This window comes from Heterodontus francisci, chromosome 17, assembly GCF_036365525.1.
Source record: "Heterodontus francisci isolate sHetFra1 chromosome 17, sHetFra1.hap1, whole genome shotgun sequence".
In the NCBI taxonomy this organism is placed as follows: domain Eukaryota; kingdom Metazoa; phylum Chordata; class Chondrichthyes; order Heterodontiformes; family Heterodontidae; genus Heterodontus; species Heterodontus francisci.
This window is the reverse complement of record NC_090387.1, coordinates 87,489,209-87,503,601: the sequence shown is the minus strand read 5'-3', so window position 1 is coordinate 87,503,601 and position 14,393 is coordinate 87,489,209. Positions and strand designations below refer to the sequence as shown.

The following is a 14,393-nucleotide window of genomic DNA, read 5'->3' as shown; positions in this document are numbered from 1 at the left end:
TTTTTTTTTACCTGCCTGGAGATCAAAGTGGAAGACCAAGAAAAAGACGTCTCTCTGTAAAGGAAACTTGCATCTCTTAAAAAGAAACCCTGTATTTGAAAGGTGGCAGATTCCTATTGCCTTCTGTCTCTGAAGAATTCCTGCTTCTGGTGTGGTTCCTGTTGCTTCCTATATTTTGGGAAATCCTGGAACCTGAAGAAAGCTTCGACTGCGAAACTGCTGCTGTGAGTCCCAAGCAGTCCTGTTGCTACACCCCTACTGAAAGACCTACGTGATGCCTGCTGTAGTTGAATTGCCTTGAATGCCTACCCATCACAGACTGTTCATCAACCTCGCCTGGAGAGACTTTGCGTGGCAGCCAACTATTTGACTCTGGGATAACATACCCAACTGAGGAATTTCCTACCAGAACGTGACAAACTGAATTATTTTATTATTTCTTTTTATTCCTATGAAACGGCTGTAAACCAAAATCGTTTTCCCCCCAGTTAACTGTTTTTTTTTAAACCATGTACGTGTGCATGAGGGCTAGGGAAATAAGAAGCTTTATATATATATATAGATTTCTCTCATTATTGGTTAAGATTTATTTTTTCTCTCATAAATAGTTAATGTTGTTGAAAGAAACCTGGTTGGTGTGCTTTATTCTGGGGGACAAATAGAGTTTCTAATTGGCTATTAGAGTCATAGAAAGATACAGCACTGAAACAGGCCCATTGGTCCACCGATTCTGTGCTGGCCATCAACCACCCATTTATACTAATCCTACATTAATCCCATGTTTCCGACCACATCCCCACCTCCCCTCAATTCTCCTATCACCTACCTACACTATGGACAATTTATAGCGGCCAATTTACCTATCAACCTGCAAGTCTTTGGCTGTGGGACGAAACCAGAGCACCCAGTGGAAACCCACGTGGTCACAGGGAGAACTTGCAAACTCAGCACAAGCAGGACCCAGAACCGAACCTAGGTCGCTGGAGCTGTGAGGCTGCGGTGCTAACCACTGCACCACTGTGCTGCCCTATTCTTTGGTATATGGGAAAATTTATTGATCTGCTGTGACCCGTGGAGAGGTGGGACTGAATTACAGTGCATTACTCCTGCCTTGGTCGTAAAATATTAGCTGGGGACTCTTGTCGGGATTAAATCCAAAGCTAATAATGTTAATTGTAAGGGGAATAATAATTGGAAAGAGAAAAATAATAGAACCAGGTTTCTTGTGAAATAGGGTAGAATCTACACCACCAGTTTGGCATTAGCAGTTGCTGCAGCTTTTCTGGGAAAGGAGAATGTATCCCTCAGTGACTTGGAAACTTTAACCAGATTAAACTAAAAGATTTGGCATCACAATTGGGTTGGTCCTGAAGATCTGTGCTCCAGAACTTGCCGCGCCCGTAGCTAAGCTGTTCCAGTACAGCTATAACACTGGCATCTAAATCCAACTGAGACACTTTCTGCCCCATCAGTCTACTCTCAATCATCAGTAAAGTGATGGAAGGTGTTGTCAACAATGCTATCATGCGACACTTGCTCAGTGACGCTCAGTTTGGGTTCCACCAGGGCCACTCATCTCCTGACCTCATTACAGCCTTGGTTCAAACATGGACAAAAGAGCTGAACTCAAGAGGTGAGGTGAGAGTGACTGCCCTTGACATCAAGGCAGCATTTGCCCGAGTATGGCATCAAGGAGCCCTAGCAAAACTGAGGTCAATGGGAATCAGGGGGAAAACCCTCCGCTGGATGGAGTCATACCTAGTGCAAAGGCAGATGGTTGTGGTTATTGGAGGTCAATCATCTGAGCTCCAGGACATCACTGCAGGAGTTCCTCAGGGTAGTGTCCTAGGCCCAACCATCGTCAGCTGTTTCATCAATGACTTTCCTTAAATCATATGGTCAGAAGTGGGGATGTTCGCTGATGATTGCACAATGTTCAGCACCATGCGCAACTCCTCTGATACTGAAGCAGTCCGTGTAGAAATGCAGACCTGGACAATATGCAGGCTTGGGCAGATAAGTGGCAACTAACATTCGTGCCACACAAGTGCCAGGCAATGACCATCTCCAACAAGAGAGAATTTAACCATCTCCCCTTGACATTCAATGGCATTACCATCGCTGAATCCCCCATTTTCAACATCCTGGCGGTTACCATTGACCATAAACTGAACTGGAGTAGCCATAGAACTACAGTGGCTACAAGAGCAGATCAGAGGCTAGGAATCCAGCAGTGAGTAACTCACCTCCTGACTCCCCAAAGCCCATCCGCCATCTACAAGACACAAGTCAGGAGTGTGATGGAATACTCTTCACTTGCCTGGATGGGTGCAGCTCCAACAATACTCAAGAAGCTTGACACCATCCTGAACAAAGCAACCAATTGATGGTTACCCCATACACAAACATTCACTCCCTCCAACGCCGACGCACAGTGGCAGCTGTGTGTGCCATCTACAAGATGCACTGCAGCAACACACCAAGGCTCCTTCGACAGCACCTCCCAAACCCATGACCTCTACCAACTAGAAGGACAAGGGCAGCAAATGCATGGGAACATCACCACCTGCAAGTTCCCCTCCAAGCCACACACCATCCCAACTTGGAACTATATCGCCGTTCCTTCCCTGTCGCTGGATCAAAATCTTGGAACTCCCTTCCTAACAGCACAGTGGGTGTACCTACCCCACATGGACTGCTGCAATTCAAGAAGGCAGCTCACCACCACCTTCTCAAGGGCAATTAGGGATGGGCAGCAACGTCCACATCCTCATAAACGAATATAAAAAAAATTGAAATCAGGTGCTAAACAAGCAGAGATAATTGACGTAATAGCCCAACAATTGAAATTGAAAGAAGAAGAAGATAGTAAGTCAAAGGGTGATGGAGTTGAATTGGCTGAAATTCAGTTGCAAATGAAAAAATGTGAGGCTGAAAAGGAAATGAAAAAAACTTGAATTTGAAATAGAGGAAAGGGAGAAAACAAGAGCATTTCAGAGAGAAAGTGAAAGAGAAGCAAGGGAATTCCAATTAAATGAGATGGAAATAAGACAAAAGGGTGGGCTTGACTCCAGGGAAAATCTGGTCAGGAAGAATCTGAATCCAGCCCAGGACCCGGCGAAAAGCTGTTTACATTTATAAAGCTCTCCCTAAGTTTGAGGAAAGGGACGTAGAGGCATTTTCCATTTCTTTTGAAAATATAGAAAAATTAATGAAGTGGCTAAAGGAAAGCTGGACACTGCTTATGCAAAGCAGGCTGATGGGCAGAGCTCATGAAGTTTATGCCATGCTTCCTGAAGAAGGTTTTGCAGATTATGAGATGGCAAAAAAGGCTATACTCGCTGCGTATGAGTTAGTCCCTGAAGCTTACCGTCAGAAGTTTCAGAAACTCTGGAGATTGACTGGGCAAACATGTGTAGGATTTGAGAGGGTAAAACAAATTAACTTTGATCACTGGATATGGACAATAAAAATGGAAGCCACGTATGAGAATCTTAGAGATCTGATTCTCTTGGAAGAGTTTAAAAATTCAATCCCTCCAGTAGTGAGAATTCATGTAGAGAACCAGAATGTACTAAAAGCCAGGCAAGCAGTGGAAATCAGTGATGATTTTGAGCTTGTGAGTAAGCCAAAACCCTTTGTCCATCACCCCCACAAACCTGAGAAGGATAGAAGGTGGGAGAGTGAAAGAAAGACAAGTGGCCGGGGACAAGAAGGAACAGCTGGGAACACCCCAGGATCCCCTCCTCTTGCCAGAAAGGAAGGTGTTGAGGGTAGAAGTGAGATCTGCAAGCTGAAGTGTTATCATTGCCACAAGGTAGGACATCTTCATTCAGAATGCTGGAAGTTAGACCCACGGGACTTGTTGGCGTACATAAAGCTAATGCAGAGAAAGGGGCTGTGACTGAGAGTACGCCAAACCAGGCTGTAGCATTGACAGCAACTGTAAAACCAGATACAAAAACCAAAGTGAGTGTAGGGGTTGAGAATAAGATACCTGAAAGTTAAAGAGAATTCTTCTCAAAAGGAAAAGTAACTCCATATCCCTCAAATGAGGCAGGCAAACCTATCATTATACTTAGGGATACAGTAGCAACCCAAACTCTTTTGCTGGGGAAAGGTATAACATTTCAGTCGAGAGTGCACTGAATGCTAAAGGTTTAGTTAATGGTATAGGCGGGGAATATATGTCCATACCTTTGTATCGAGTGCACCTGGAATGTGACCCAATGTCTGGGATGGTAACAATGGAGTTGTCCATAGTTTGCTGGTAGAGCTAATTGACCTACTCCTAGGGAATGGTTTGGCCAGAGGAAAGGTATAAGTTTCTACTGTAGTCACAGAGAAACCAAGTGAAGTTAAAGAAACAGAACAATTATAGGAACACGTTCCAGGAATAATTCCTTCGTGTGTAGTAACCCGAGCAATGGCTAAACAAGTTCCATTGTCGAAGGTAAAATTGGCGCTACAGACATATCTGAAAATTTCCTTGGGGATTTAGATAATCCAAATGAGAGGTTTAACAAATCTTCTCTAATCACAGAACAACAAGCTGATCCAGAGTTAGATAATATAGTACAGTCAGCTCTGACAGAAACTGAGGCAAAAGGAGTTCCAGAAGGCTATTATGTGGAAGGCAGGGTTCTGATGAGGAAATGGACACCGCCTCATAGACCTTCAGATGAAGACTGGATAGTTGTTCGACAGGTAATGGTACCACCTAAATATCACAAGGACTATTAAGGTTATCACAAGACATTCCTCTAGCAGGTCATATGAGGATCCGGAAGACCAAATCACGTATAAGTCAACATTATTACTAGCCAGGTCTCACAAAGGATGTGGTGCAGTTTTGGAGGACATGCCATATGTGCAAAATGGTGGGAAAACCGCAACCTGCCATAAAACCGGCACCTGTAATTCCCATACTAGTACTGAGGAACCATTTAGTAGGGTGTTGGTAGATGGCATTAGGACCCTTGCCAAAAACAAAAGCAGGACATCAAAAGATACTCACTATCATGGATATGGCTACTCGAGTTCCAGAGGCCATTCCTTTGAGGGTAATTACTGCTAAAGTAGTAGCAGAAAAGTTAACCCAATTCTTTATGAGATATGGATTGCCACTTGAAGTTCACTTGGATCAAGGTTCCAATTTTATGTCTAAGATATTTCAAGAAGTCATGGGTAATTTGGGTATCAAACAGTTAACATCTTCACCATATCATCCACAGGCACACGGAGCTTTAGAAAGATAACATCAAACTCTCAATACAATGATTGGAACATACTGTCATGAATATCCCTATGACTGGGATAAAGGGCTAGACTTTCTTTTATTTGCCACCGAATGAGTCTACAGGTTTTAGTCCTTCTGAATTGGTTTACGGACGTGAGATAAGACGTCCTCTAAAACTAATCAAAGACGGGTTCTCAGAACAAAGGAATGAATCTTCGGTAATAGACTGTGTATCCGTGTTCCGGGAAAGGCTCACGTAAGCTTACAATGTGGTACAGGAACACCTTAAAGCATCCCAAACCAATATGAAAAAATGGGCAGACAAAAACACAAAGTCCTGAACTTTTCAACAAGGGATGAAGTATTGTTATTATTATCTTTACAGGGTGAATCATTAAAAGCATGGTTCAGTGGTCCGTGTAAACTGGTCAAAAGAATTGGTAAGGTCAAATATTTGATTGACACCCCAGATTGCCGGAAAGAGAATTGGTTGTATCATATCAATATGTTAAAGCAATATTATCGCAGGGAGGAGGATAAGCCAGTACAGGTATGTCAGGTAATAGGGATCATGAAGAATGAAAGGGATAGTGAGGATGAAGCAGAAGGAGACCGAGAAAATTCTCAAATTGAACCTCCTGCTATCCTGTTAGCTAATATAGGGAGATTGGACAACATGCTTTTGTACTCAGATGCAGAACAACGAGAAAACCTAACAAAGCTACTCACAGCATTTAAATGAGTCTGTAGGGATAAGCCTTAACCACACATTATATGGATGTATGGGAATCCATTCTTTTAAAACTGCATCCTTACCACTTAAGTCCAGACAAACAGGCCCAAGTAAAAGCAGAAATCCAATACATGCTGGGAAACAACTTAATTGAACCTAGTCAAAGCAGCTAGAGTTCACCAATAGTGTCTAAACCTGATAGGTCAACTCGACTTTGTATAGACTACAGAAAAGTTAATGCAGTAACGAAGGCAGACTCCTACCCAATTCCTTGCTTGGAATATTGTATTGACAGAGTGGGCAGTGCCATGTTTCTTGCAAAGATAGATTTGTTAAAGGGATACTAGCGAGTTCCTTTAATACCCCGAGCTAAAGAACTATCAGCTTTTGTCACAGCAGGTGGTCTTTACCACTGCTGAGTGATGCCATTTGGGCTACAAAATGCCCCAGCAACTTTTCAGAGACTAATGAATCAAGTGGTAGCCAGTGTTCCCAACTGTGTGGTGTATCTTGATGATGTGCTAACATACAGCAACACTTGGAAGAAACACTTAAAACAGCTAGAAACTCTGTTTTAAAAAATCACAAGCAGCTGATTTAGTGGTAAATCTGGCAAAAAAACTAATTCACAACAGCAAGAGTGACCTACCTTGAGCATAGAGTGGGGCAAGGACAAGTGTTACCAAGAATGGCAAAAGAACAAGCTTTGGTGGAGTTCCCTATCCCTAAGACTAAGCGTGAAATCATGAGGTTTTTGGAGATGTGTGGTTTCGACAGAAAGTTTGCACCAAATTTCAGTACAATAGCTGTTCCACTAACAGATTTGCTACAGAAACAGCAAACCAAAAGAGAAACAAAAGTGGTCAGGTGAATGCCAGGCATCTTTTGAAAAGCTAAAGGCAATTTTGACTAATGAACCAGTGTTCGCTGCTCCAAATTTTACTAAACCCTTCAAGGTTGCGGTTGATGTTAGTGACCTGGGGGCGGGGGGTGGGGGAGAGGGGGGGTTCTGTGCAGTCTTATTAAAAGATGATGAATTGGGCATAGAAAAACCAGTAGGGTACTTTTCAAAAAAACTGAATCGCCACCAAAAAAATATATTCCATTGTGGAAAAAGAAACGTTAGGCCTATTACTAGCTCTTAAACATTTTGAAGTATATGTCTGCCACGACTACAAAGAAACACTGATATACATTGATCATAATCCATTAACCTTTGTGGAAAAATTTAAAACCCAAAACACCAGAATATTCCAATGGAGTTTATTGTTACAGCCTTGCCACTTAAAGATTGTACACGTTTCGGGAAAAGACAAGGTTATCGCAGATGCTTTGTCACAAATGTAACTTTTTTGAGTTACATGAGTAAAGATGGTACAAAGCAAAATTGTGTTAACTACTAGCAGAGTGAATGAGGGGCATGATTGTGAAAATATGTTTCAAATGTTTTCAACTTCTGTTTTAACATTGTAATGAAACACTTTCAAGAATGGTGTTTCATTTTGCCAAGGGCAGATGTGTTACAAGAGGTTTTATTTTTGTATTAAAATCTTAGAATTCTGTGTTTTAAAAAAACTGAAAATAGGATTTTCAGTGGATATGGACACCTGCAAATAGCTGAAATGTTTGGATGTTGACTTTGTGTAAAAGAATAGGAAAACTGGTACTTTCATGGAAGCCAGCCAGGGGTTTTGACCTCCTCAGAGCAATACTTTGAATGACAAAGGAGACTCTATGGTCATGTGATCAGCTCAAGAAGGTTTGCTTTCACTTTGGGCCCTTTTAAAAACCAGTGAGTTGGAGCAGGCATTTGAAATGTGCTTTTTTTTTGACCTGCCTGGAGATCAAATTGGAAAAAGACGTCTCTGTAAAGGAAACTTGCATCTCTTAAAAAGAAACCCTGTATTTGAAAGGTGGCAGATTCCTATTGCCTTCTGTCTCTGAAGAATTCCTGCATCCAGTGTGGTTCCTGTTCCCTCTTATGTTTTGGGAAATCCTGGAACCTGAAGAAAGCTTCCACTGCTATAGTGCAGCTGTGAGTTCTAAGCAGACCCATTGCTATACCACTGCTGAAAGACCGATGTGTCACCTGCTGTAGCCAAGTTACCTTGAACACCTACCCATCACAGACTGTTCATCAACCTCGCCTAGAGAGACTTCGAGAGGCATCCGACTATTCGACTCAGGGACACCTCACCCAACCAAAGAATTTTCTTCCAGTCATACAGAATTGAATATTGCTGAAAATAGAGAATGTTGTCGAAGCTTTTCATCTTGCACTCAGCAGGACAATCTGCAAGAATAACCAATGTCAGGGAAAACAACAACTTACACTGCATGAGAAGAGAGTGCTGATTGGTTGGCAAGTGAACTCTGATTTGTAGAAGCGTTGCCATGGAGAATGCACCAGTTTACAGTGACTGACAGTTAACTGCCAAGCTTTGTTTGAAATTTAAACTAGGCAGCTTGACACTGATTGGTCAAGGCATTGCCCTGAGGAATGAACCAGCGAGTGGCTATCACTTATTTTGTTCAGATGAACAGGCACAATGTTTGTACATATTCTTTCTGTCTGCAAAGAACAGGGCCCTATGTATTAATATAAGTAGCTTCCAGTACGTGCAAATGTGCCACACTGAGAGCCCGACTGACAATCTTAAATCGGTTGTCAACGTAATTCCTAGCACACTGAGGATTATTTAGCAAATGTTGTCCAATCGCGGAATCACTTCTAATGTTGGACACTGTGTTTTGCGTTTTGCAAGCATGGTCTGTACCTTACCCATTGCGAACAGCAGAAGGGACATATTGTTTGATACAATCCGCCAGCCTTCGGTATATATAGCCTATATACCTGGGCATCACTGGATGACCGCTTTGAGGAACACCTCCGCTCAGTCCGAAAACATGACCCTGAGCTTTTGGTTGCTGTCCATTTCAACACTCCCCCCTGCTCTCATGCCCACATCTCTGTCCTGGGATTGCCTCAGTGTTCTAGTGAACATCAACGCAAGCTCGAGGAACAGGACCTCATTTACCGATTAGGCACAATACAGCCTGCTGGACTGAACATTGAGTTCAATAATTTCAGAGCATGACCGGTCCCCCTTTTTATTTTTATTTTTAGTTACTTTTTCTTTTTCCTTTTTTTATTTTTTAGGTGTTTATTTTGTTTTAGTTTGTTTAGTTTGTTTCAACTGTGCCTACCCACTGTATTTTTCATGTTTGTGCCTTTAACACCCAGTCTGTGCTAGCACATTGTCTTTCAGCACGCCATTAACATACCGTTTGCCTTTGCTCCATGACGTTCTGGTCAGTTATTCTCTGTGACCTTGTCCGATAAACACCTTCTCTTCTGTTATCTCTTGCCCCACCCCTGCTTTTCTTGCTTAAAACCTTTTACATTTCTAATATTTGTCAGTTCTGAAGAAGGGTCACTGACTGAAACATTAACTCTGCTTCTCTCTCCACAGATGCTTCCAGACCTGCTCAGTATTTCCAGCATTTCTTGATTTTATACCTAGCATCACACTGGCATTGAAATTCATATATCATATTACTCATTTGTGCGATAGGCAGGACGTCTTTTTGGCTTGACAGCAGCGTCCTGTTAGCGGCAAACACCACACGAGTTCCAGGGTAATTTGAGGAAGGGTAATGTATCCCAAAAATTTGAACAACAGGTAAAGATAGCTGTTTCACACTGCTCCCATGCAGTAGCAACACATGTGGTGCGATTCAGAGTAACAGTAATTATATGTGTCACAGTAATGGGAGTCACATTAACAGGTGTCACAGTAACTGGAGTTGCAGTAACAGGTGTTACAGTAACTGGTGTCACAGTAACTGGAGTCACAGGAACAGGAGTCACAGTAACTGGAGTCATAGCAACTGGAGTCACAGCAACAGGAGTCACAGTAACAGGAGTCACAGGAACAGGAGTCACAGCAACAGGAGTCACAGGAACAGGAGTCACAGCAACTGGAGTCACAGCAACAGGAGTCACAGGAACAGGAGTCACAGCAACAGGAGTCACAGTAACTGGAGTCATAGCAACTGGAGTCACAGTAACAGCAGTCACAATAGCTGGTATCACAGTAACTGGAGTCACAAGAACAGGTGTCAGAGTAACAGGTGTCACAGTAACAGGTGTCACAGTAACTGGAGTCATAGCAACTGGAGTCACAGTAACAGCAGTCACAATAGCTGGTATCACAGTAACTGGAGTCAGAGGAACAGATGTCAGAGTAACAGGTGTCAAAGTAACACTGTCACAGTAACAGGAGTGAAACTGGTGTTACAGTAACATGTCACACTAACTGGAGTCCCAGGAACAGGTGTCACAGTAAATGGAGACCCAGGAACAGCTGTCACATGAACAGGAGTCAAAGTAACTGGAATCACAGTAACAGGAGTAACATAAAGAGGAATCACAACAACTAGACTCACAGTAATGGGAGACACAGTAACAGTGGTCAAATTAACTGGAATCACAGTCACTGGAGTCAGACAAATAGGACTCACAGTTATGGGAGTCACAGTAACAGGGGTCGACTAACTGTGCCACCTGTTACAGAGATTTCTGTTACGGTTACTCCAGTTAGTGTGATTCCTATTACTGTGGAACAGTTATTGCGAATCCTGTTACTCTGACATCTGTTACTTTGAGTCCTGTTTCTGTGACATCTATTACTGTGACATCTATTACTGTGACTGCTGGTACTGTGACACCTGTTTCTGTGAGTCCAGTTACGGTGACTCCTATTACTATGATTCCAATTACTATGACACGTAGTACAGGAGTCACATTAGCAAGTGTCACAGTAACAGGAATCAAAGTAACAGAAGTCAAATTAACAGGACTCGCAGTAAAAGGTGCCACAGAAACTGGTGTCACAGCAACAGCATTATAGTAATTAGAATCACAGTAACAGGCGTCACAGTAACAGGAATCATACGAATAGGAGTCGCCGTAACAGGAGTTACAGTACGAAGATTCACAGCAACGGGTGTCATAGTAACAGCTGTCACCATAACAGGAGTCACAGTAACAGTTAGTATGGTAACTGGAGTCACAGAAACAGGATTCACAGTAATAGGTGCCACAGAAATTGGTGTGAGAGTAACTGGAGTCAGAATAAAAAGTGTCACTGTAACAGGAGTCACAGTAACAGATATCACGGTATCAGGTGCCACGGTAACAGGAATCACAGTAACTGGAGTCACAGGAACTGGTGTCAGAGTAACAGGTGTCAAAATAACAGTGTCACAGTAACAGGAGTCAAAATGGTGTTACAGTAACATGTCACACTAACTGGAGTCCCAGGAACAGGTGTCACAGTAACAGGTGTCACAGTAACTGGAGTCATAGCAACTGGAGTCACAGTAACTGGAATCACAGTAACAGGAGTAACATAAAGAGGAATCACAGCAACTGGACTCACAGTAATGGGAGTCACAGTAACAGGGATCAAAGTAACTGGAATCACAGTAACTGGAGTAACATAAAGAGGAATCACAGCAACTGGACTCACAGTAATGGAAGTCACACAAATAGGACTCACAGTTATGGGAGTTACAGTAACAGGGGTCGACTAAGTGAAGTCACATTAACAGGAGTCACACGAACAGGTGTCCAGGCAACAGAAGTGACAGTAGAAGAAGTCACAGTAACTAGAGCCACAGTTAGATGTGACACAGTAACGGGAGACTCAGTGACAGCTGTCATAGTTACTGGAGTCACAGTAACAAGAGACACAGTGATAGGTGTCACAGAAAGAGGAGTCATACAAAGAGGAATCACAGTAACTACAGTCACAGTAATGGTGGTCCCAGGAACAGGTGCCACAGTAACTGGAGTCGCAGTAACCAGAGTCGCAGTAACTGGAGTCACAGTAACAGGAATCACAGTAACGGGTGTCACAGTAACAGGAATCACAGTAACGGGTGTCACAGTAACAGGAATCACAGTAACAGGAATCACAGTAACGGGTGTCACAGTAACAGGAATCACAGTAACAGGAATCACAGTAACGGGTGTCACAGTAACAGGAATCACAATAACAGGAATAACAGTAATGGGAATCACAATCACAGTAACAGGAGTCAAAGTAAGAGGAATAATAGTCATAGGAGTCAGAGTAACAGGAATTACAATAGCTGGATGACAGTAATAGGAGTCACAGTAACTGATGTCATAGTAACAGGTGAACTGTAACAAGAATCACAGTTTCAGGAGTCACAGTAACATGTATCACAATAACAGGTGTTACAGTAAAATGAATCGCAGTAACTGGAGTCACAGCTGTAGATGTCTCAGTAACTGGTGTCACACCAGCTGGTGTCACAGAAACTGGAGTCACAGTAACCGAGTCACAGAAACTGGAGTCACAGGAACAGGTGTCAGAGTAACAGGAGTCATAGTAACAATATCACAGTAACAGGTGTCAGAGTAACATGTGTCACAGTATCTGGTGTCACAGTATCTGGTGTCACAGTAACTGGGGTCACAGTAACTGGTGTCACAGTAACAGGTGTCACAGTAACAGAAGTCACAGTATCAGGAGTCACAGTAATAGGAGTCACAGTATCAGGAGTCACAGTAATAGGAGTCACAGTAACGGGAGTCACAGTATCAGGAGTCACAGTATCAGGAGTCACAGTAATAGGAGTCACAATAATCGGTGCCACAGAAATTGGTGTGAAAGTAACTGGAGTCACAACATCTGGCACCACAGTAACTGGAGTCACATTCACAAGTGTCACAGTAACAGGAGTCATAGAAACGGGATTTAAGGTAACAGGCATCACAGTGAGAGGTGTCACAGTAACTGGAGTCACATTAAAAAGTGTCACTGTAACAGGAGTCACAGTAACAGATATCATGGTATCAGGTGCCACAGTGACAGGAACCACATTAACCGGTGTCATCGTAACTGGTGTTACAGAAATTGAAATCAAGTAACAGGAATTACAGTAACTGGAGTCACAGGAACAGATGTCACAGCCACAGGAGTCACGATAACAGGAATAACAGTAACGGGAATCACAGTAACAGGAGTCAAAGTAAGAGCGATCATAGTCATAGGAGTCAGAGTAACAGGAATTACAATAGCTGGATGACAGTAATAGGAGTTACAGCAACAGAAATCACAGTAACAGGAGTCACAGTAAGAGGAATCACAGCAACAGGAGTCACAGCAATGGCAGTTGCAGTAACAGGAGTCACAATAACAGAAATCACAGTAACAGGAGTCACAGTAAGAGGAATCACAGCAACAGGAGTCACAGCAATGGCAGTTGCAGTAACAGGAGTCACAATAACAGAAATCACAGTAACAGGAGTCACAGCAATGGCAGTTGCAGTAACAGGAGTCACAGTAACAGATATCACTGTATCAGGAGTCACAGTAACAGGAATCACAGTAACGGGTGTCATATTAACAGTTGTCAGCATAACAGGTTTAACACAACAGGTGTCACAGAATTGAAGTGTCAGTAACAGGAATTACAGTAACTGGAGTCACAGTAACAGATGTCACAGCAACAGGAGTCACAATAACAGGAATAACAGTAACGGGAATCACAGTAACAGGAGTCAAAGTAAGAGGAATCATAGTCATAGGAGTCAGAGTAACAGGAATTACAATAGCTGGATGACAGTAACAGGAGACTCAGTGACAGCTGTCATAGCAACTGGAGTCACAGTAACTGGAATCACAGAAAAAGGAGTCACACAAAGAGGATTCACAGTAACTACAGTCACAGTAATGGTGGTCCCAGGAACAGGTGCCATAGTAACTGGAGTCGCAGTAACCAGAGTCACAGTAACTGGTGTTACAGTAACAGGAGTCACAGAAACTGGAGTCACAGTAACAGGTATCACAGTAACTGGAGTCACAGTAACAAGTGCCACAGTAACAGGAATCACAGTAACAGATGTCAGTGGAACAGGAATTACAGTAAAATGAGTCACAGTAACAGGATTCACAGTAGCAGGAAACATACGAACAGGTGTCATTGTGACTGGAGTCACAGTTACAGAAGTCAAAGTAACACATGTCATGCAACAGGAATGACAGTAACTATTTTCACAGTAACAGGTGTCATCCTAACTGGGATCACCACAACAGGAATTATATTAACAGGAGTCACAGTAACAGGAGCCACAGTAACAGGAGTCACAGTAAGAGAAATCACAGTAACAGGAATCACAGTAACAGATATCACGGTATCAGGTGCAACAGTAACAGGAATTACAGTAACGGGTGTCATAGTAACAGTTGTCACCATAACAGGTTTAACCGCAACAGGTATCACAGAATTGAAGTGTCAGTAACAGGAATTACAGTAACTGGAGTCACAGTAACAGGTGTCACAGCAACAGGAGTCACAATAACAGGAATAACAGTAACAGGAATC

At 42.7% G+C, this 14,393-nt stretch overlaps 1 protein-coding gene across 1 annotated transcript; it reads right to left on the bottom strand.

Annotated features, from left to right (window-relative positions):
- Positions 1-13,645: 13,645 nt before the first annotated feature.
- LOC137378614 (keratin-associated protein 5-5-like) lies at positions 13,646-14,032 on the bottom strand. The gene has a single exon (XM_068048910.1). The coding sequence runs from the start codon at positions 14,030-14,032 to the stop codon at positions 13,646-13,648; it is 387 nt and encodes a 128-aa protein (XP_067905011.1).
- Positions 14,033-14,393: the final 361 nt, after the last annotated feature.